Source organism: Scomber scombrus, chromosome 1 (genome assembly GCF_963691925.1).
Source record: "Scomber scombrus chromosome 1, fScoSco1.1, whole genome shotgun sequence".
NCBI classification, from domain to species: domain Eukaryota; kingdom Metazoa; phylum Chordata; class Actinopteri; order Scombriformes; family Scombridae; genus Scomber; species Scomber scombrus.
The window spans coordinates 11,150,038-11,175,066 of record NC_084970.1 but is presented as its reverse complement, the minus strand read 5'-3'; the positions used below and the strand labels follow the sequence as shown (position 1 = coordinate 11,175,066).

At 37.6% G+C, this 25,029-nt stretch overlaps 1 protein-coding gene across 1 annotated transcript; it reads right to left on the bottom strand.

The window, feature by feature from the left end:
- Window positions 1–488: 488 nt before the first annotated feature.
- slc6a2 (solute carrier family 6 member 2) lies at window positions 489–23,559 on the bottom strand. The gene is made up of 15 exons (XM_062441991.1): window positions 23,520–23,559; window positions 22,648–23,113; window positions 20,472–20,603; window positions 19,159–19,396; window positions 11,956–12,094; window positions 11,398–11,532; window positions 10,473–10,576; window positions 8,388–8,512; window positions 8,052–8,164; window positions 6,291–6,419; window positions 5,388–5,487; window positions 4,405–4,505; window positions 2,642–2,809; window positions 1,678–1,749; window positions 489–794 (listed from the first exon to the last, which is right to left on the bottom strand). The coding sequence occupies exons 2-15, from the start codon at window positions 22,934–22,936 to the stop codon at window positions 771–773; spliced, it is 1,869 nt and encodes a 622-aa protein (XP_062297975.1). The 5' UTR covers window positions 22,937–23,113; window positions 23,520–23,559; the 3' UTR covers window positions 489–770.
- Window positions 23,560–25,029: the final 1,470 nt, after the last annotated feature.

Genomic DNA, 25,029 nt, shown 5'->3' with positions numbered 1-25,029 from the left:
AAAAAGCATTACGTCAGGCCTGTTTTCTCTTTGCTAAGGAGCTTGACCTCGATATGCTGATGACGTCCAGCTCTTTGACTTGGCTATCAAAGGGCTGGGTCATAACCAAGAGATTCCCATTCACAAACTGTGGTTTGATTTAGTGGGTTCCTGAGTCAACACAGTTTATTTGATTTCTTCCTGTACGGACTGTGAGAAATATGAAGTGTCTCGCTTGATAAGGCACTGACACATATAAGCCACAAGAAGAGACGTTTCCTTCCAATAATAATATAATCATAGATAATCACAGGCCTAAAAAAAAAAAAAGGTTTAAAAACTTTAAATATTTGGGTCCCCTGTACAGTAATACACAGGGAAATGTGATTGTTTTGGTTTAAATTTGAGTGTCTTTCCCTTCCAGGAGATAACAGTCACATCACAAACTATACAAAATCATAACTAAAGTTATGATTAATTTAAATATTTCATATAGACCAAAATGATGTCCATGGGCAAATAACTGTACATCTTCGGCTCCTGTCTTATGAGCTGAGTTAAGCTGTAGGATGGTTTCAAAATGTTAATCGGAATAACTTTGAAATCAAAGTGCTTGAAGCTACTGTTGACAACAAAGGCCTTGGGTAGTAAATGCACACGGAGAAGAGAGGCTGTTGAGAGACATTTTAGCCTGTTGCTCTTCTCTGTCCAACCACTGGTGGCACACAGGAACCCCAAGCATCAGTTGTGAGGATGGATGAGGGACTTCTGTTTTTTTGTTTTTTGTTTTTTCAGATTGCCAACCAATGCTTGAGCTGAAAAACAAAAGAAAGTTTTGTTTTGTGACAGAATGTTGTTTTTGCTAAACCATTTTCCTACTTCTTAAACAATATCATTCACAGTAGTCATTTCCCCTTTAGCATTTCAGTCTTTGGTGCCTCTTATTCAAATGCTAGTTTATTTAAAAGTATTAGCAAAGGTCAGTGCACAAGTAAATTCACAAATAGTTAAATGTGTTCAAATCCAGAGTAATTGCAGTTACATGCACGCTATTTCTTATTATGATTGAAATCATTCTGAAGATGTTGGGTCAACTGTTTACATGGGATGTGATGTGAGCATGTGATCTAATACATTCTGTTGTTTACATGCATGCATTTAATTAGAACAGCTGTGTGACATGCACAAAAGTAATGAATACATTAAGTTAACCCATTGTTGCTAACTTCAGGGCTAACCCCCTTCACTTCAATCAGCAGGTGGTAAGCAAGACACAGGAACTTGGTTTGGGTCTTGAGGAGTTGTAGCATTTATTCACTGACAAATAGCCCAAACTGTACACATGGGATACACAAATATACTGATAACTTCATACTCTCTATTGCACACATGCTCTCTCTAACATCAAATCATTACCTACATGTGGGTAAAAATGTGCAGAAATAATATGTATTCCAACCAGAGAGAAACTGATTGGATTAATCATTTACATAGTTAATAGGCACTAATATTTTCCTATGGATTATCAAAGGTTTATACCCCTTTCAACCTGATCAAAAATTCCTTTGGATCAGGTTCCTTCAGACCGATTGAGGGGGTTACATAAGCCATTTTTATTCTGATTGAGCTATTATTCTGACTATTAGTGGAATACTAGGGTAAGCATAGCCATCGAGAGGTAGACAAATTTGGCCTTACTGTGAACTGCCGAATATTTCCTTCAGCCACCAGATGATGTTCATGTTCTGGAGTGATGCAATAGGCTATCCTCTGCAAAACAAGTAATTACAGCACATCATTATCAACACTTTGGATGCAGCAAGTGTATCATCTTCAAAGCATACAGTAGATAACCCACTTATTATGTTGACATATTTTTACACACAGCCATCAAAGAGCTGAGGTCCTACTTTAGATGTAACAGGATATGCAATCAAATCTGATCTCAGAAATGAGAACAAAAGTCATTATCATTATCTCTGGTGAATGACTTTAAGCTTTTTCGGGACCTGCAATGATCCCGTATCAAGAACTTCAGATATGTTTGTTCTGGTTATCATGATGAGGATGGGACCAAAACATGATAGGTATTTTTAGGTAACCAAGAGTGTACCATGAACCTGAGAAGAATCATTAGTCCTGAGTATGAACAGGAAATGCCATGGGATGTGGGAATTGTTACAGTAGAGTGAAGCTGACAGTGGTTGACTGCTGAGGGATGAAAATAGCTCTCTGGTGCTTTGATGATTACGATCATAAACTCTCGATGCTTTGAAGCGATCATATCATTTTGAGAGTGTTCTCACAGTGAAAAATGTCACCAAATGGAGGGAAAAAAGTTCACTCCAAAATCAGATTGTTATTTTCTAGTTGTGTTTGAAAAAAGAACGTACTGTATGTCCCAAAGCCTCAATCATAATAACAATGTTTGCCCTGGCTACTGTTAGGCATTGTGTAGATTCTATTTTCTTTGTAACAGTACAGGTCAAATGTTTGGACACACTTTCTCGTTGAGTTGTAATTGTCGCTAATATTCCCTCCTCTTTAGTGCTCACACGAGTGCTTATTTATGTCAATGTACGGTGATTCAAATGTCTCCTAAATAGCTTTTCATGAAGCAGCTTACAGTTACTTTTTCACTCAACAAAGTGTTGATACTGACCTGTTTGAATGTTCCTGGCACGCTAAGGAATTTATAAATAGCGTAGATGGGGACAAAGAGCATGGAGGACATGCCCACACCCCAGCCGACAACATTGGACCAGTTAGGGAAGACGTAGTCATCATACTTCAGTCCTGATGATGTCACAGTACTTGCTATTACCACAAACTGTAGAAAGAGGCAGAAAGTTGAAAGTGAGAGAAGCAAACTAGAGAGAGAAACCCAGGTGAACTGAAACCTCTTTAACAGAACAGACAGTCCCTCTGTAATAATTTTTGTCCATGTAATGAATTGAATTGGGCGTCTGTGCACACTATAATAAACCTTTCTTCCTCTCTGTAACCTGATTCACCTCTTCTAGACTAAATTCAAGACTGAGCTACATGTGGTCTGTTTTTCTGAAACATTGTTTGCAGTCATGTATCATGGAGAGGTCAATATACCCCTCCTATGTTTTGACTATCAAAGGCCATAGCACTCTACTTTGTCCATGTAAAATGTCAGATTTTATAAGTGCTTCACGCTACCATGGTGATATTAAACTGTGTTTCATTATGTACAATGTTGCAGTTTTTAGATGCTGTAGACTTTAGATCACTCAGCTGCTGTAGGTTATGTAGTTTGCATAATCTGCATGTTTAGTCCTTTCAGCGAGAAGGTAGATCTTAGAAAATGGCAATGTTTATTTTATTCATAGCTCTTTGGTGTAGCTGGGTGTGAGAGGCAGTGGGCCTCTGGGGGCCACAAGGCTGGACTTCACACTCGTAAGCCCTTATTTTTTACCACTCAATCACAATGTGTAGCACAAACCATTGCCTCATGTACTCATGGACTTTGAGAGCATAGGCGCACTAGATATTTTCATTAAGTGCAGTGCACATGAATGCTACGAGAAAAAGGTTTGATGAAGTGGAGTATAATTAGAAGGGTGCAGTATTGAATCATTATTTTCTCCATCACATAACTCATCTCCCACTAGCACACTGGTGCATGATGTTAAAAAAAGCTCTCTGACAGAGAGGACACACTGTTGCACTTAATAACATGTGCACTCTTTTAGAGTACAAAAGCTTGTCATTGGGGCGGCACCCGATATACCAAAATATATCTGTAAACAATGATAAAAATAGTTTTTTTTTTTGCATTTGTCCCTTCTTCTCAAAATGTAGAATGACCACATCAACTGTTGGCCAGTGGAGGGTGTAGACAGCAATTTCTATTAGAGGAAGCACATGGCTATCTACACCATCCCCTGCACAACAGTGCAAACAGCTGTGTGCATCCTCTAATGCGCCAGCAGCTATTACACCATCTACTAATTTCACCTGCAAGCAAAGAACTCCAGAAAGATGTACTGAGGTTCATCTATGTTCCTGTGATACACCTCTGGGTACAAGCCAGAATTACCCCTGCTGATAATTGAAGCTGGGCCTCTGTGTTGGTGGATGAGTGCTTTTTCCAATGTGCCACCCAAATCATTACATTAGTTTACTTAAGCTGTGGGTGATAGGGATGCAATTAACATTTTGATTTTATGTTCAATCTCACAGCTACTGCATGGTGGAATGAACAATACCTTAATACAGCTTGCAAGCATTTGTGAATGATACTGGGAGACACCAGCCATCAATTGGCACGTCCTAATATGTCCACTGAATGTATGGACTGGATTTGACTTCAGTTAAGAAACAGACATTTCCCTATCTAAGAAAAACCTGCCCTGTACTATATGTAACTCTTGTGATGTACTGTAATCCTCTTACCAGAAGAAAAGCTGGACTGACAAATTTCCAGCACAGCCTCCAGTAAAGACCGGGCTTAAAACCCATCATGCGCTCAATATCTTCACTGAAGCGGTCCACACCTGGAGGGAGACATACATCGAAAGTTACTGTGGTGAGTAAAGTCACACACGTTAAATGATCAAGCTGTGTTCCTTGTGCCAAGTATCCAGTCTCACCGGACAGTAGGAGTAATCCAGTAGTAGGATGGCCTACACCCTCATACTGTACTCCACAAATTTTGTTTTTACTCCAGCTTGACCTAGATTGACCTAGAGCGAACATGACTCATCATGTGTCTTTGCTTCATTATCTCATCAAGACTGCCTTGTTGCTGTACCTAATACTTGATTTGTTTTGGCACTGGTTGCACAAGTTGCCTGCTGTCAGATCCCTCTCCCTCTAGTTTTGTTTTCCATAATATTTTTTTCCAATGGATTTTTCCCATGCCTCTAAGGGTCTACAGATGTTGACAATATAGACTAGGTCTTATAGGTTACACAGGACAGCATGTGATCTTACTATATGTATTGTGTTTTGTTTCTTTCCTTGAGTCTTTTTTATTTGTTTTGCATCATTCTGTCCTGTGGTTGATTTTGTTCACTCCTGTTCCGCACAGGTGAATATATGTCATGAAGTTGATTGCTCCAGTAAAGCACCTGAACAATGTAATTCACAAACTAACTTAGTTTCCTTATTGTATTTCAGATCTTGGTGTTCAACGTTAGTTTGTTTTTTTGTCTCAATGAACCTAAGAACAGGTTTATATTTTATAACTTTTTTTAGGTAGTTCACTGATGATTATTCTATCACAGATGATTCCAGTGTTTTTATTTTTATTTTTCTACTTTGAGATTCAAGCAAGCAGTAGAGAAGTGTGTGTGGACAGGATTATTCATAAAATGTTTCAGCATTACATATAAGAATAGCAAATAAGAAATAAAATTTGATGTAGAATATCTTACCATAAAACCATGACACTCCAATGGCCTCGATCAACACACCAAATAGTATAGAGGTCCCTGCTGCATACTTATCTAACAGGGTCAGCACATAGATCCCACCCTACATAAGGGAAAAGGAAACCAGAGATAAATGACTGTGAGTGTGTGCGAGGAACATAAATCTTCAATCTTGAAAATAAGTGGACCCTTGTGTGCAGTCAAAAAGCACTGTACTCTCAGACTAAACAAGATGTACTATATATCCCTGTTTTTCACTTTGAAGACTTGACATCTGAGCATAGACAAGCATCAAATGGACGATGAGGGGATTCAGTGTGCATTTTAGCTTTTGTACAATACGTCTCTGATTTTTTTCCTCAGTGGCACAATCTGAATCTTGTGCCATGGTAACAACATAATTAATTCACTTTTTTCAATAAATTCATTGATTTGATTAAGTGAAGAGACCATGTCAATCACTGACAAAATACCTTTCTGTCTCCAAAGTCTGTGCTGAGACCATGTGGATGAATGGAGACTGCAGAGAAAATTAATCCTTTGCTTCCTGGATACAGTTTTAATTAAGGTCTAATTTGTTATCAGTGCATGATGCAAGAGCTCTTTTTATCATCTCTTTGAAGGAGTTCCGTGACATTTTTTGAGCAGTTCATCTGTGCCAACATGACATCATCAATCTTACATAATATCCTCAAATTAGTGGTGGCATGCAGTTTAAATTTCTACACTATGGTCTATTCATACTTGAAGTATACCACCAAATAAATATATATATTACCTCTACAGTCGAGCAAAAAGTGAAATGTTACATTTTAGAATTGGCGTTATGTTTAAAGTGGGTGCTTGAAAGGTAGTTCATTCGTGTTCAGAGTGTGAATATATGGCACTATGAAACCTGATACTGACATTGGTAATGCAGAACAGGGCAACCAGGAAGGTTCCAAAGGCTGTGGCGAAGGTGAAGAGCTTCCTGTGTCTCTTGAGGAACTTAAAATCATCCGTCAGACCTGTGATGACTGCCTCCATGCCACCCATCTGGTGGATGAAAACAGAAAGAGAGATTCTGAATTCTTTACCCACTCAAGATGACTCACTCTAATGGACACAATTCCTTTTCCCAGACTTTTCAGTTTTATAGTTTTATATGCTGCTGGCAGTGGTTTAGTCAGGCCAGATCAGGCAAATATATTTGTCTTTGATACAAATGTTGTATAATCTCACAAAACCCAATAAAAACAGGTTTAAAAATAAATTAAAATAAAAGAAATAAGAGTGGGTAAAATGAGAGTAATCAGTCCTACTTTTTAAGGTTTTGTCACAACTTTTGAGCCATAGGACTAATATACTTTTACACCTTGTGTTATGGAACAACCAATAACAGTAAATATAATTAGAATAAATACCAATAAACAATAACAATAAAATGACTGTTGAGATGTATCTGAAGGAGGCATTTTTAACACACTGTAGATAACTTTGCTCTATATTCCCATTTAGGAGTCATGTACAGTCTTTTAAAAATACAATAAAGTCTTAACTGTAATTGATGTGGATACATTTTAATTTTTTTAAATGGTAGGTATATGAGATAACTTAAAAAAAACTTAAATTAAACGGGGTTATTTTGCAACAACAACATTGTGTCCATCAACACAGATTGATAGATACTGCATATTATTCAACCAATCTAATCCAACCAGGCCTTTAGTCTTACCTCAATAAAGCAACAGACATAAAAACAGCACATAAAACACTGAAATACACAAACCCAGTACATGAAAGTGAACATTACTGAAATGTTATTCATCTGATCTGCTTGCTGATGGATAGAAGGTGGTTTAACTATTCTTTGTAAATGTATCACCTGAGTGATTAAATGTACAGATGGTTTATTAGATTTGAATAGACTTTTGGAGGAATTTTTGATATTTGATGCTTTAATGTTGACCAGACTGAAACATTACTTTAAACCCACTGATTACTCATGGCATCATTCATAAATTATAATATTGATTCACAGTATTTACAGTTCATGGACGTACACTTTATTATTTGCCATTGAACAGCTCTCTTCTAAAATACAGCCTGCATATTTATTTACTATTAAGTAGTGCTTATTTGTTACTTAACATCCTATTGTAATATTATTCAGGAGAACTAGAGCGGGAAAAAATCAAATAAATAACTTGATAAAACATTACACATGACGTTATGATGTGTTTAGCTCAGCTTTTTACAATTACAAAACACTTTGTGGTATCACAGTATTTCCATGTCATAGCAGACTAATTGCTCAAGTGATGAGTCATGGTGATCTCAAATCACCCAAAGCTAATGAGTGCTTTGAGTAAACAAATGTACAATTTCTCGGAGACAAAATTGCGCAGAGAGCACGACATGGTGATTATTTTCGGGAAATGTCAAGTTTAATGGGCAATCAGGCTAAAACAATCTTCTAATGTGATACATGGATGTCATTACTGTTCCCAAGGTGTTTCAACATTCAGCTCTGTTTTTTTATGTGCAGACTAAAGGTAACACTGTTCTTCTGCACCACTGTCCAGATTTAAGTGCTATGCTCACATTTCTTAACCATTTTACCACTCCACTTCCATCTTATTCGTGTATTTGCACTATTCTACTGGTGCAGTGGTAGTTTGGACTCACCGAGCTGTCAATACCCAGGGTCAGCAACATGATGAAGAACACAATAGCCCAAAATGTTGAGCCTGGGAGTGTAGAAATCGCCTCAGGGTAGATGATAAACACCAATCCTGCCCCTGTATACAGTGTGTGCACACAGAAATATTCATACATATATAACAATATGTACTATATGGTAACAACAACCTAATATTGTATTAGAACAATAATTCAAAAGTATTCTTGGCATTCATAGGAAGCAAGAAAAAGATACAAACTGTTCTCATTTGATTTACATTATCACGTCATTAATGTGTTATGGTGTTGGTAAAGTGTCTTTTTGTATGTGCAGCCACTTACCCTCTGTTGCCACATCTTCTATTTTCACCCCATGTTTGTAAGCCATATATCCAAGCACAGAGAAGATGGCAAACCCTGAGAAGAAACTGGTAACGCAGTTCACAGTGCTGGTCAATAGCGCATCCCTAGAGAAAGAGAAAGCATAACAAAAACAAGAAAGTGCACTGTAATTAATATTGTTGAGCCACTGCTAGTATCAGTTCTGCATTTTTTCATAGTGTGAGCTAAGTACAGTTAAAATGGGGCTTAATTTTTTTTTCTCGGGTTGATATTCAACCTGTTCTGTGTCTTCATGTTAGAAGATACAGAGGAGATATTCAGCTTATTGAGAAGCTTTTGTTCCTTGTTCTTGTTTTGTGGTTTGATCAGTAATTAGTTTGCTGCTCCGTTGCAACAAACCTGCAGTGGTCTGACAAAAGGTGGTTTGAATAAGGTCAGCTTGAACTCATCCACCTCCCTCCTGGGCCGAAGGAGTAGAATCATCTCATTGCAACATTTTTTCCCCTGGACTCTCCCTCTGAATTTTCTTTCCTTTTTGTATTATGTGCAGGCAGCTGTGATAAAACCTTTGAAGCTTTTATTCACTGTAGTCAATCAGGTCCACACAGGTGCTGCTACACATCACCAACTCATACAGTACATTAATTCATACATTGTATGTATAGTGCATTAACTATAACTGTACTGTTTTTTATAACTATATTGTGTACTGGAAAAAGTACAAATTCTCATTAAAGCGAAATGATAAAGAAAGAAGTAGGATTTTTTTTTTTCGTTTTCCAATTGGAAGCTTCCAAGTTGAAGAGCAGTGCCAACTGTGTTATTTTAACTAAAACTTCCAAGTAAGCTTTGAATACTATTTCAAGATTTGATTTTCTTTCTTGTATGATGAGTATTCTAAATTTTAGAATTTCCTTTCTTGCTACAATTGCTTATATAGCCCAGTTTGGTTTCAATTTAAGCTCAGTTTAGAAAAGTCTTATAATAATAACAGGCTAGGGCAGACACAAGCACTTTTGAGGGCACGTATTTAACATAGTAGACATATTGAACAAATTGGCAGCAGTACTGCAGTTTCATACTGAGAGTCCCTCCCCTGATTGATCTGACATTTCTAGCAAAAAGAAGAAAACCTTTAAGCCTAATGAAGAATGAATGAATGAAGATGAACCAAAGATTGGAGAACAAATTCATATAATTCATTAGTTTTAGTTTCTGTTAAGTATAATTACCTTGTTTTTTGTTTGCCACTTAGCTGTAGGGTTTTATGATTTTGTGAAGGAGGATACACTCCTACTCACACTACCATGAGCAGACGAGTATTCAAACACATAAAGCCTGTCTTCAATGTTTATTTTTCTAACATGGCTGCATTTTCCAGGCTGTTGCTTTTCCCATAATTCAGATTTGTTCATTTGTCACTGAGGGCATAATGCAAATCCCACCTGCCAGCAGTCTACGCACATCTTTAAATGGGACATCAAAGAGGAGGAAAGCAGGAGGCCCTGTGTTGGGCTAAAGAAGGTGGAGGAAATGAGAGAGGACAAGAGAGGAGGGGTGCTTAATGTGTTTAACGTGCTGTATTACAGTAAGTAGACCGATTTAGCTTGGAAGTCTCTTGTCATGACACTTTGAATTACTCATCAAGAACCATTTTATTTTGCGTAGCTTTAGCAAGATATGTTGTATGTTTTCTGGCTCCAATATATGTACAAGCATGATAGGTTATAGTGCTGTTTTCCCCAACAGCATCTGTCTCCAACAGTTGCACTGCATCTATTAATGTGGAAAAAGATTATCTAAGCTCACAACTGATGCCCGCTTTCCCTGAGGAAGAGCAGAACTATGACAAACCAGTCAACATGCAGCCTTTGGCTATCACCTGGCAAGCCTTCCTGGCCTGTACTTTATCTATCCTGTTAACACCTGGCCACTGGGGTAAACTGGACAGATTAGCATCACCTCTGCTGCTTCGTGATCCGGTTACACAGTGAGAAAAGCAGACTACATGAAAACAGCAGGATGTTATGTTGCTGTGGGCTTGTTTTCATCGTCATCAATCACAAACAGAGCATAAGCTCTTACCTGTAGCAGTTGTTGTCAAATTTGTTGTAACTGGCAAATGCAATGAGCACACCAAATCCTGCTCCTAACGAGTAGAATATCTGGGTGGCTGCATCAATCCACACCTATGGAAAGAGAAACAAGAAAACTTTTGAACGTCAGGAAAAAGAGATGCTTCAAGGCTACAATATTGAATAAAGATTTTAAAGTAAACACAGATTTTTTATTATTTAGAGCATAATGTCATTTATTTCAATATTACAACCAAGCTATGTAGCTTTCTTTCGAAAACACGTTATTTACCTGTACTTTTTTTTTTTTTACCATCCAGGAATGCTTGGTTCTGGTTTAGTTAGGACTACATGTAATTGCCAGTAATGTTCTGCAAGACACGTAACCCCTTCTCCACCCTTACAAATATCATCTCAGCTAGTTGGAGATTGCATCTGAACTATGTAGGGATAAAGGACATTAATTTATATACATACATTAAGCATAGGAGGCACCAGTGGGAATCAACTGTAGCCTTTAACCTTCAGAGTGTGATACTCCACCCAGTGAATTACAGTAACACAGAAAGGCGGTTTTCAAACAGGTATAGATGTAAATGTTCCTCATAGAGTCCCATGGGTTTACTCAATACCCGACGACCACAAACTGAAAGCTTGTCCGATATTGACACTTAACACACACAACAGGAAATTATTTCTCACACAAATGTTTTTTAATAAAAGCTGTACACTGGTGACCCACAGCTAAAGTGAAGTACTTTCATTAAAGGGCAAATGTAATTGTCAAAACAACTGCATACGTTTCTCATAAACTTGATTTCTATGATTATTTATGGATTTGTTATGGCTTTACTGTGCTGCAGTAGTAAAGTAACTTACAGATGCTACAGAATTGCAAATATGTTCTACTTTTGCGCACAAGCTTCATGTCTAACCTCTAAATTGTTTAGCCTTTTGAAGTCAATGTGGAGGTAGGCTCTGATTCCATCCATGGACCCTGGTAGAGTGACACCTCGGATCAGCAACACAAAAAGGACCACATAGGGCATAGTAGCTGTGATGTACACCACCTGAATACACACAGAGAACAAACAAAATGGAAGAGGGATGAAATCTGTAATACTGCTCATTTTTCACCATTTTAAAAAAAATCAATAAACAGACACTGAATGTGACTGACATTTCTATATTAAGAAAAAGAGAAAAAAAATCCTGCTCAGCTTGTCTTACTGACCTCTGATGTGCTTGCAATACAGCATGTTCATATCATCCACTGTATGGATACTATGAAATCCACTATGAAGTGTGTGTGATAAAATTACATTTTTGATCAATGACAATATATTGATCATATTGTGTTGAATATAAAAAATAAAAAGGGAGAAAATTCACAGTCTTCAAAATATTTTATCACTATCCCTTGACAAAACGATTTCAAATTATTCATCTATGGGAGAAAAAATACAGAGAGCAAAAATTGTTGTCATTTGTACCTTTCCTGAGGACTTGACACCCTTCCACAGGCTGAAGTAGAGGATGAAGACCACCACAACCAGACACAATGTCAGTTCCCAGCGAGGCAGGCCCAAGTCCTGGATACCCCTACTCTCATGGAGATGCAACACACCCCGTCTGCAAATGGACACACAGGCAAACAACAAATACTGTATTGGTACATCCAAATGGCTTTCTTTAATTTTGATATACTGATATACTGTATCCTACTGTAAACTACTTTAATTTTTTTACTTTTACGTTTTAGTATTTCATATTTCAAAAGAAGATATGATATTGATCCAGGGTTTATTCTGTCTTAAGATACAAAACAATAAAAAAAAAAATCTTCTTGGAAAATGTTGAAGTAATAACTGCTTTATGTATCCTGATTCATAGCACTGTTAAACACTGATATTAAATATAAGCACCTAAGAGATGCATTGAACTGCAACAAAGCACGGCTTTAAATACTATTTGGGATGCATAATGTGATTTTTTTCTCTATAGTATGGTATTTTCTTTTTTTGGCTAAATCTTAACTGTGAGAGGTATTTTTGTCCAATAGGCCAACCCAGTTACCGCAGCAGAGGGAGTCTAAACAAAACAGTCCACACTGTGGGTGTCTGAGGAAGAGATGGGAGATGAATTGACCAAGGCTCTCTTTGGACAGGCATTACAGCGCTCCACCCTAAGTATTCAGTTATATGACTTAAAATAAATAAATTTAACTTGTAATTGAGACTAATGTATATGACTTCTTGAACCTAAAGTAAAAGCATCCATCTTGGTGAAAGTCAAGTGAAGCTGGATCATATAGCCATCTTTCTCTTTGCTACCCTCCTCCAACAACATACTAAATGCTTTGAACGTGTCAATAATGATCTCTGCTATTGTTTGGCTGTTATCAACTATTCTTCTAAAGCCAAACACTTACTGTCAGATAAAGGTCAGCGTTCAAAGGTTCAAGTGTTTTATTATGACATAATTAAACAATGGAAGACAAATTGTGTCTCTTCCTTCCCTGCCTAAATATTGTTTCCAGCTGCAAGCTCATTCTTTGAATGTCTCAAAGAAGCAGTGGGAAGGAAGCGTACAACTTCAGTTTACAATAGTAGATTAGGGGCAAAGTTCAATTGTTGTGGCCACTGTACTCAGACACTTCTGTCAGTATGGTGTCCTGTTTACCTGTCAGACTTCAAATTAATTAATATTTCTTCTCAAAACATTGTTCAATTCATTTGAAGTGGCTTGCTTCAGAAAATGTACTTTATACAGGTGATGATGTTGAAAGAAATAGCTCAAACTTTTGATAAATGGACATACAGTAAATGCTTTCATTGAGTGAGATAAGAGTTTTACTATTAGTCGCATGTTTGTGTTACATGTGTGGAGCTGGAGCCTGGATGTGATGATCATAGCTTATCATTGAGAGTGGAGGCAGGGGGAAACAGCTACCGTGGCTCTGCCCAAAGTGAAAAAACTACACCTATAACAATAAGCAGACTTATAGATATGTTGTATTTTATTTGTTTAACCTAGATATAATCAGAAATATAAAAACACATTGTATATTTGAGCTTTTATGGGGAGTTATGTGCAGGAGCTTTTTCTTTGTGAACAGCAGACGGACACAGTAACCGCATATCTTCCTCAAAGTGACGCTGTCAATTTTACATTTTTATTCACTGTGTAAACACAACAGCTTTAGCTTTAAGTTTTAATGCTATGCTAGGCTAAACATTTCTTGACTCCATCTCTGTACACACCGCACAGACATGAAATGGTTATATATCCCAGAGACAAAACTAAATACCTAAATCAGGAACTCAAAGTTCCTTTTGCACATCCAAAGGACAATTAAAATGAGACAAATTACACTAATAAAATTCCACAGATTTGTTTGACAGGGAAGTTTTGAGACATAGCAGAGACTGTCAGACACTGTCTCAGCCACTGCAAAGAAGGTCTTGGAACGTTGTGGTAGTTAACTAGATGTGCAATGGCCGAACCAACCACTTAGTCTTCATCATTTAAACTTTTTCTCTGTAATTGTAATGAAATATTGTCTGAAAACATTTCCAATAAAGTGTAAATCTCATCTTTATGTGGATTGTATAAATCTGTCTTAGAGTGCAGCATCAAGTGTCAACTTTGACAAGAGATATTAAGGTAAAATGTATACAATTATATGTGTAATTGTTTCCCAACAGTATTTTGCTGTTTAATAATAAAAAAAGACTTCAAGAATGAAGACTAATTGGTTGGTTTGGCATCTCCATTGGAGAGCAGTGCACAGCTGCTTCCACAAGCTATTCCATAAGAACCATCTGGGACTGTCCCCAACACAATGGTCGAGACAGTCCCAAACAGGTTAAACGACCCGAGCTTACTGGAACTCATCACCTCCTGAGTAGTGCTGACATTTTGGTTTGGGAAACAGAATCCATTACAACGGATACACGTTAAGTTACGGGTTGTTAAATTTTTATAGTGAAAGAATGTGTAGCTATTTTGTTGGATATGATACATCTTTGAAACCGTTACGGCCTTTATTGTTCATATTGGCTGTGACCACAACCAATAATTGCCAATCATGACAAATGCAGCTGCTCCTGGGGCCATTTGAAATTGGTATTATAGATTAAAGGGTTTCTCCCTGTTATTATGCTGATCACAAATTGAGGCTGAGCTGTTCCATGGCATAAAAAGGCTTTGTAAAACAGCCCTGTAAAATACCGTATTCAAAGGGCCTCAGCAGATAGAAGATGTCTGAGGACTTATGATGGGCAGACAAGAATCCCAAAACAAAGACAGACTATGTGAGGTTTTAAATTGTTAGATGTCTCTCCAACTTTCTGTAACACAAGGATCAGGTTGTATTTTATTTGGATATCAATTTCCTACAGGGAAACATTTAAAAGCACATTCGCTCCCTTCACATTTGTCCTGAGACTTTACTCCGACAAGATTCAATTTAGTCGGCATGTGATGTTATGGGTTGATAAACAGTGGGAAAGGATTTGGATCTGATACTCAGGTTGCTTACACAACAGCCCGGCACAAATAAAACCTCTGGAAAACACGCAAACTGAAATATGTTCAGACATACAATCCTAAGGGACCAAGCGATCTGTAAAGCTCCTTTTAGCATTTACTTATCTTTGGATGATAATAAATTCAAAGCTTTAACGTCTTTGGGGAGGAAGATAACGTCATGTTCATATCAGTTTTTAGGGAAGTGAAATTTTGAGTCTTTGCTCTGACCTGGATGCCTCGTGTCGATGTTGTAATGCCCCAAGGCCTCCTTGTTCATCTGATAGAATTGATAGTGTACTGCCAGTAAATGCTCACTGTAACATCAATCCAAGTCCCCTTGGCCCAGTTACTCTAAACACATTTACTCTTATCGTCACTCAGCAAGCTGGTTACTGTATGCTGCTATCCTCACACTCAGTCTTGCCATTAGTTGGTCTCTGTATACTTGAGGCTGGCAAACGTTTGCATGCAGCCTGGTCTTAATGTTGATTAGAGAATGAGAAACAGGGCATTCCAAAAATAAATAACTAAAAAGGACCACAGATCTAAATATCAAAACACAGCTGAGGGATTCTATCTAATTTCAACCTGATTTATTTAATTAATTACAACTGATCCTCAACTTGTTATTTTAAAAGTAATTCTTTCAACAAATATGTTAAATTGTGTGTGAGATTGAAGTGAAAGCAATCTTCTCAAGTGTCTATGTAATTGGATCTTTTTGTTTAAATGAGGGCTATTTATCAAGTCTACTTATCCTTGACATGAAATCAGATGAAGTGCCTCAGGCTAGACCTGAAAGGATATGGAATAATGTGTGCCAATTAAACAGGTTGGAGTCACTGTCATTTTAAAAAAAATGATTTGAACTTTAGTTTATATGCTCATCTACAGTACAGGTACGTAAAACCTCCATGCTTTGACTCAAAAAATACTTTTGAGTAAGTTAAATTAAATACTCTGGAGGAAATAAATAATAATTTATTTCTGTTCCTGAAACTTAATATTTTGTAACGGAACAGTCTCCTTAAAGCATGATCTATTTCTGTTATGGCTATACATATTATACTACTTGATTGATTCCATCTGTCGACAAGGAGATTTAAAAAGAAAGCTGTGTTTGTCCTATTGCATAATTTATTTTGCAGTGTCGAAATCCCCTGTATATGTGTAGTCTGTCCTCTACCCATGTCTTCATGGTGATGGAGGTTGCATGGCTCAGGTCCTATTCTGTTTTTGGCAGTACTTTGAAGTTGCTCAGCATTATACTTGTCATCCTGTGTGTCCATGCTGTATTTCTGTAATTTTTCTTTCTCATTTTATTCTGTACACACAACATCTACGGAAGAGGATTCCTCCTCTGTTGCTCTTCCTAAGATTTCTTCTATTTTGTACCAATTAAAGAGTTTTTTAAGGGAATTTTTCCTTATCTGAATCAAGCATCTAAGGACAGAAGATGCTATACAGATTGTAAAGCCCCCTGAGGCAAATTTGTGATATTGGGCTATGTAAATAAAATTGACTTGACTAGACTTGGAACAATAGTGTCCATGAACACCACATTAAAAAATCAAGGAGATTAAATATGATTATACTCCAATGTGTGTACATTTGGGACTTGAATATTTTTGAATTTTTTGTCTGATTCTTTGGCCTCACATGTGATTTGCACCATATCATGCTGTGATTTGAGTTTAACATCTGGGTGGTTTCTTTAATCTCCTGAGGCTGCACAAGTTATCAAATTAATCACAGAGAAATGCCCAGATCTCTGTTTCCAAGTCAGTTTTTTGGCAGAAACTCTGTTTTTGACTGTCTTCACACAGCCCTCTTGGCTCCACATCTCCGTAATAAGATCTGACACATGACTGAGAATTCACTTTCATATCACCCACTTTGAGTCAAGCCATATGTAGTTTTATAGTATGTTATGTTAGATAAGTGTGATTTAAAAGTCACAGCAGCTTGTTCCTCTCAGCTACAATGAATTTGACTGAATTTATCGCTAGGTGTATCAACAGAGTGTCCATAATGAGACATCTTATCAATAACAACTTTATTTGTATTAGACAGCTTTTGGAGAAGAAAATGTCTGGTGAAATCAATAAAGTCTATATAATTAAAGTGTTTGTTTTACTGTGCTGATATTCAAGCTGATGAATTACTCAAGTGATTGAAAAGGACTTTGCTGAGTTGCAAAGTTTTAAAAAAAAGAAAAAAGAAAAAGAAAATGACTTGTTCTATTACTATTCCTACAGGTGGAAGAACCTAAAAGACTAGAGTGTGCTTTATCTTTTATCATTTCTTTTTGGGTGTACTGGAGGAACTGTGTTTTTTTTTAGCATCTTTCAGCACATTGTTTTGGTTTTACGGACCTCAGCTTTACGGTTCATTCTCACCGCTCCCATCTGTATCATTTTTAGAGATGTAGCTGTGATCAACCCATTGTATGCTGCCTGCACAGCAAGAGTTGGCAGACAGTGAACAATATGGAGCATTTAGCTGCTAAAGAAACTAATATTTCCCTCAGGACTTGGTGCAGACCAAAACAGAGGTGAAAGGAAAGTAAAAATTTGAACTTTGTCCGATGGCAACAAATATGAGTCAATGTTGCTCAATGACAGCTGGATGTATGAATATGCAGATTTTTGCTCATACTTTTGCCAGATCAATTTTATGATCATATGATAATATGTCAATGATGTGCTCATTGCTTATTGCATTGCCTCCAAGTGGATAAAGGAGACCTAGGTCACCAAATCAATGAATCTGCATGAACTTGTGCAGGTGTTAAGAAAGACTTAAAGAATGATAAAATTCAATATTTGTTTTAACTGTTGAATTTTTGCTACAAGCTTCGCTCCTGACAGCCAAAGACAGTAGACTCATGAGGGTTTGTGGATGTGGCACAGTGTAAGAGGTGAAGCAAGAAAATTCTTCACTCAGTCGGCCTCCCTCTGTCATGCTGTGTCTTGGCATTGCTTCTGTGCTCAAAGCTAGCTGCAAGCAAGTGGATTTAAAGTCCCCAACAGAGCCTAACCCTATGTAAGATCTGACCTGAAGTACCCTATTGTGATCAGTCTCAAGTGTAATAGTTCACCTGGAATAAATAGTCTACCTTCTGATTTTACAGACTAGATCATGCGCTCTTGCACTAATATTACATCACTTTTCTGAAGGACTGTAGCTGGGGATTTCATGTTAAATCTTGGATCTTCATTTTGAGTAAAAAAAACCTTCATATATATATCAAGTTTAAGGGCTCCTATTGATTGAAATAGATTTGGAGCCCAGCAGATTGGGAATGGATATTTATCAAGCTCGATTATTGGCTAGCATGCATGCTAAATGTATTCTGTGCGTCACGCTTAGCATGTGCCCCTTGTATTGTCCAAGTCATTTCACAGACTTCCTCTGCGCTGCACAGTCAGTCTTCACAGAAGCTAGGGAAGAACTGGCTGTCTTTGAAGTATAAACAGATGGAGCGTTTTTTTCATGCACTTCAAAGACTGCATTTGAACTTTTTATGTATACACATTTTAGTGCACAAACATTTATGGCTGGGAAATTTTAGAGTCTTCTACTCACATTTCAGTGACAAGTCACCCTCTTCGTATGGATAGTAGTTCCTTGGGGATCAATGTGCTGCACTAATATCATTTAGACTACACTCCAAAAACAATGAAAGCATAACGTGCACGTGACGCTGTTATTGGACTGACTGTACTGACTCAGCCAAACTATATCAGTTATAACTGTCCAAATAAAACAAACACCCAGCAAGAGACAATGAACAAAATGCCCAAACATAGACAGTCTTATGAACACAGCAGCTACATTTACTTGCAAGCCAAAGCTTTGATATTTCTTCAATCACATGAATATTGTGATCAAAATATTTAAGCAGCAGCATTTATCCCTGACAAAATGATAAATCCCTGCATTAGTAGTTTGACTACTTCATTTATATGATCTCGGGATAGGTTCAGCTTTTGTATCTATATAAAAGCTTTGCCAGAAAGTTGCGTGGGAGACACTTAACTCCAAATTAATTTGGAAGAACCTTCTGTCAGGGAGTTTAATTGTTAGATGTGATTCATAGGATATTGTATTCATCTTAAAACTTGAAAGTCAGATCTTTTTTTTTTTTAGAAATCACTCACTCATAATACTCTGCTGCCGGGGTGCTCTTGTACTTGGCGTAAGATGTTCCATTTCCGAGGATGGATCCGTTTAAGGCTTTTGGGTCAGTGCAGTTCTCGCTGTTCCAGCTGTTGCCACATCTGAGCCATGGAAGCTCACGGGTCATGGAGGAGAATAGGTAGTGGAGGGACCAGGCGATGATGACATTGTAGTAGAAGCCAACATACAGGGCTATTAGGATCACAGTGTAGCCCACACCTGAAGAACAAAGGGTTATCAGTTATACGACCACAGTTAAAATGTTATACAACCACAGTATCTGTTCAACTGTTTTACAATGTGCATTGCATCACAATATAACTATTTATGGGCCAGTGATATTTGTTTATTACGTCTGATAACACTAAAAAAAGTATATTAGGTTTTTATATATTTTCATAATCCCGGACATAAGAATATGGGCATTTTAATCTGTTACACAAGAAATGGCAGCAAACAGCACAGTCAACAAATCATGGTTAATGTGGAAAGGCACTAGTGATATAATGAATTGGGAGGCTGAAGCAACAATATCAATCAACTTAATCAAAAACTGCTGAGAATATCTCCTGTCCATTACTACGTCTTACACAATTTTGATTAAAAAAAGGAAATTTTTCTTGAGGCTTTATGAAATGGTTCTCTTTTCTTGCCTTATATCTGAACACATTTTCAGTCTCCTCCACCATCTTATCATCACCATAAGGTACAGAAGGGTACACAGGGGTGTAGTTTAGGGTACACACACACACAAAGTTTACACAATATAATTCTATATCAGCTGAGTTTTATATTGTGCTCAAAGGTATCTATAATAGAATACATAATAGATCCTGTTTGAGTTTTCTTTGTGTTTCTGGTTAATTTCGTTGATTGACTTGCAGTGAAATTGACTCTGTGTTCCTCAGCATGCTGCGGATATTAGACTGCTACTGTTTTTTTTTTTTTTGTTTCAGACATCACTCATCTGATACTGACATTTGCAAAAACATAGACAGGGGTATAAGGTTGCATGAACGAGCAGAGTGAGAGATTAAAGAAATATAGAGAGGTAAAACAGAGAAAGAGACGATGTGACAGAAAGATTACTTACAAGTTGCCACTTATGAACCTATGAGGGCAAAAGGACAAGAACAGTGGGATGAAATAAAAGGGCAAGACATGGAAGGGAGGCAAAAACAACCGCGACTGAGCGGCAAATAGAGTTTAAGAGGTTAGAGAAAGGCAGAGGTAAAGAGACATTTGGGGAAACACGTGTCCGTTTATGTGTACGTTTGCATGTGTTACAGTTCACCTTTAAAGACTGGGCATATTTTCCAAACTGTAGCTGCCCCTTCCCTGTTGTACTGGCCCAATGCGAGCTCCATGTAGAACAATGGCATCCCCGCAATGACCAAGAAAAGAATGTAGGGGATCAAAAAGGCACCTGGAAAGAGAGAATTTTTAATTTTTAATTAACTACATTTTAATATTTATACTTGAAACAAAATACTGTAAGCATAAATCCCTGGATTTGTAGTATTACAAACATTATTGCGAGGAGTTAATGGGTCAGAACCACAGCACACAAACGATGGATATTAAAAAAATTTCCAGGATTAAGATCATCCATAACAGAGGGGAGCTAGATAATAAAATAAGTGCCAGACAAAACAAAATACCAAAAATGAATAGGAAAAAGACGAGGGTGGGGGTTGGAGTCACATTCTAGGAAAAACAACACATGATAACAGACAGGCAGGAAGGCTCACAGCTATTTTCATGCTGTACCACAGTAGCACATCAACCAACAAGGAAGGAAATGACCCCTCATAATTGAATTGTTCTTGACATTGTCCATCACAAATGACACATTATCTACAGTAATGAATACATTTTGCTGAAGGCCAATATGATTGACAGGCCAGTGATGGAGTTGACCCTTTGGGGCGCTCAGCACAACATGTTGATTTTCGCCACGTGAAAGGACACGCAGACAAACAGAGGACAAGGCACACCTTCTAGTGAGCACTCTGTTGTCATGAGTGTTGAAGGTAAAACAACATTGTGTTTGAAACAATCCATTGTTGGGTCAACTACACACACAATACTTTTCTTTTCTTTCTCTCACTACAGTTCTGTGTCAGTGTTCAATAGTGTTGAAAACAGTCCAGGTTGGCAATCTGTCAGCTTCTTCAGTTCAGACTTACTAAGTAAACCTGAGCAAATACACTTGTTAAAATGTCAGTAAGTTAAGGCAAATAAACCTTACAGTTTATTTAAAACCAGACGAGTAAATATTCATATTCATATTCTTATTCTTATTCTTATTCTTATTCTTATTCTTATTCTTATTCAACTTCCAAGTAGATGCTTCAACCTTTCATAAATATTTTGATCATATGAATGTTGACGGTTCAGTTTTAGAGCTACAGTGGATTTACACATGTACATACCTATATCATAGATGATAAAAACACTTTACCATCAAGGAATTGAGAGTGACACAATAATAAATCAACTTTAGAATAAAAATGTAATGTGTTATTTAAAGCATGTGTTGTACTATGGGAGGACTTATTTTGTCTCCACTGGAATGTGATGTCCTTACATGAAAACAGAGAAGCCATAAACCCATCACCCACTCATGCTAAGGAGGAAAAAAACAAACCCTCTTCAGTGTTGAAGCCAAAAAAAACAGTGAGTGGTACTGATTCAATATTGCAGACAGCAGGAATGCTGACAGTATTTAAAACTTTGTGCATCAAATAATACTCTGTTAGACAGAGACCAGGTCTTATGTGCATCTCTTTTCTAGATCTTGCAGATCTAACCAACCTGTTGTCACTGATTCAACTTTTCGATACAGTGCATCCTCAGTTTTCAGAAGAGTGAACATTGTAACCATGAGCCCAGGAACTGGTGTTCTCATATTTTTAGATAAAGTTGTAACTGTATATTCATATAAAACGAATCATGAACTTCCTATGAACCATCTGACAATTGCTGTAAATGTTTAACACAGTATCTTTTTCAATGTGCATGATTAAATGAGCTATTTCCTTCATCATGTAAGCTTAAATGCACCTCTCCATTAATACGCCTGGGACCATTAAAAGGCTAATTGAAGGAGATTAAAGGAACTAAAATTAGAACAACATAGTAACTCTGAAATTACATTGCTGTACTATTAAGTTGGTCACTGAAGACAACCCTGTCTCGTTTGGAAAGTAAAATGTTTGCAGCTGACTCTTAAATGAAAGAAAATAGAATAGAGTATCACTGAAGAAAAGAAATGTATAATTTTATTGTGAGAACTTACTAATTTACAGTTTACTTCCTATTGCAAACAGGCCTTTTTTGTTTGTATGTCATAAAGAGATTAAGTTCCTGTACCTGGCAGCGCGCCATGATAAGTTTTGTGATCTCTGTTATCAGTCTAAATTTTTAAGCATCTTTGCACGTGCATTAATCTATCAGAGTTTACTCACCTCCTCCATTTTTGTAGCACAAGTAAGGAAATCTCCAAACATTGGCCAGATCCACCGCAAAGCCAATGACCGACAGGAGAAAGTCTATTTTCTTGCCCCAAGTTTCTCTGTCGTCGTCACCGGGACGATCTATGGGGTGGCCAGGCGTGGGAATGATGGAGGAACTGGTGTACTGGACACCATTCTGGTCCTTCACCAGTATCAGTTCAACCTCTTTTTTCTCCACATTGCACTGTTTCAGCGGGGCCACTGACGAGAGCTTATGTTCTGGCAGAACCTGGATATTCATCTTCGCTGCGGTGCGTACGAAGCCCAAGCTGGCCCGGTGCTCTCACGGCCCCCTGCGGGTTCTGGCTGGGGTGATGGTCAGAGTCGGTGCGTTTTGAGGATGGTAATCCCGCTGATAAAAACCGGTTAAACGAGTGTTCTCCACAGTAAGTACAGCTGACACCTTCGCGTACATGAGCTATAGAGGAGAAAAGAGACACAGAGTTTGGAGAGGTTTGGTGTTTGTGCGTAAAGTTTCGATGAGTACAGTTACGCACAGCGAGAAATACAAATAACGTTGACATTATTCCTCCTATGGCAGACAGACCTAATGGCTGTGTGCTACTAACACCATTACAGCATTAAGATAAAACATTGTATCTGTGGTCTGATGCGCTGCAATAGCAGGTGACAAGTGAAAGATTCAGAAATCCATACGTCACCTCGCTCACTGACAGCATTTTGCGCATAACAGTCTACTCAATCAAACAATTATCTACAAACATTACTCAGAAGGATAACATTGAAAGATAAATAGGTATTTTAATATGTCACCGTTACTTTAGTAATATAAAGCCCTGCAGTGGAAAGGCTTTGCTCCGTACTTGGTAAAGCTAGGGACACCTCTCCATGACCCGATGCTGCTGTTGTCCAGATGCATCTGAGGGGAGACCGCCCATTCTGAAGTAGCTATAAGACTCGCCTTCTCCAGCAGAGACGATATAAAATGCGAGCTTTTAAACCGGTTTCCTCTCTCTCTCTTCCACGTGATATTTTATAATTGAACGCTTTCTCTCCAGTTTGATGTCGACTTGGCATGATCGCTTTTTGTCTGAACTCAAGTTTCCATAAACTTGTGCATTTGCCCCTGACTTCATAGCGCAACAATCAGTGGGCATATGGATAAGAGGTTAGAGAAAGGCAGAGGTAAAGAGATATGTTTGTAATACTACAAATCCAGGGATTTATGCTTACAGTATTTTGTTTCAAGTATAAATATTAAAATGTAGTTAATTAAAAATTAAAAATTCTCTCTTTCCAGGTGCCTTTTTGATCCCCTACATTCTTTTCTTGGTCATTGCGGGGATGCCATTGTTCTACATGGAGCTCGCATTGGGCCAGTACAACAGGGAAGGGGCAGCTACAGTTTGGAAAATATGCCCAGTCTTTAAAGGTGAACTGTAACACATGCAAACGTACACATAAACGGACACGTGTTTCCCCAAATGTCTCTTTACCTCTGCATACATATAGAATGGATATGAGGACATCATTACTGGACTTTTCAATAAATCAGATATTCTGTTGAGACCTTGGTGTAAACTTCATAAGCCATGGGCTTGCTTGTTTATTTGATTTAGAAGTTTTCGCATGTCAAGAGTGAAAAGACAGGAGATGTCTTTGCGTATCGCGTTGGTGTTTGGATTTAATGTTTCACAACAGACATACATTTCCTTTACCTTAAGCTATATGTTAGTACTTGATTTTTACATACAACAAAACTTTTTTAATGCTTTGATTTGGACTTTATCTGTTTCTCCTCTGTACTAAACAGATTGAATTACAGTTTTCTAAGAAGCCGTAAAAGCATTGTGTTCCATGTGTAATTCAATTCCACAGCAGCTTTTGCCAGGGGCAATGATTTCTATTAGATATGGTTGATCAGTTCATCCCATTAAAGTCAATGAATGTCCTCTTTGCTCTCCAGTGCTTGTTTTATAAAACCCTAATAGGGCTGGTTTTGGGCGTTTTGTTTGTGAAGATTGAATAACTGCAGTGATGGTAAAGCAAAGGACCAGGTAACAAGGAAGAATAATGTGTTATTACTGTTATTTTCTCCTGAATTAGTTATATTCTTTTGCACTTTGTTTTGTAGTGACAGGTAAATTTAAATACGCTACCTCTGATGAGGTCATAAGCCAAGAGTAACCAATAACCAAAAGTTATGAGGATTGTTGGCTTATTTCTGAATATGCAGATATGTTATGTTGTACATTCAACATTTGGGCTCTTTCACATTTTAGGGCACAAGTAATATACATCAGCATATGGCACGTGTTGAACCTCTCCCTCAGAAACAACTAACAGGTGTGTCAGTGCACACTGTAAATTCAG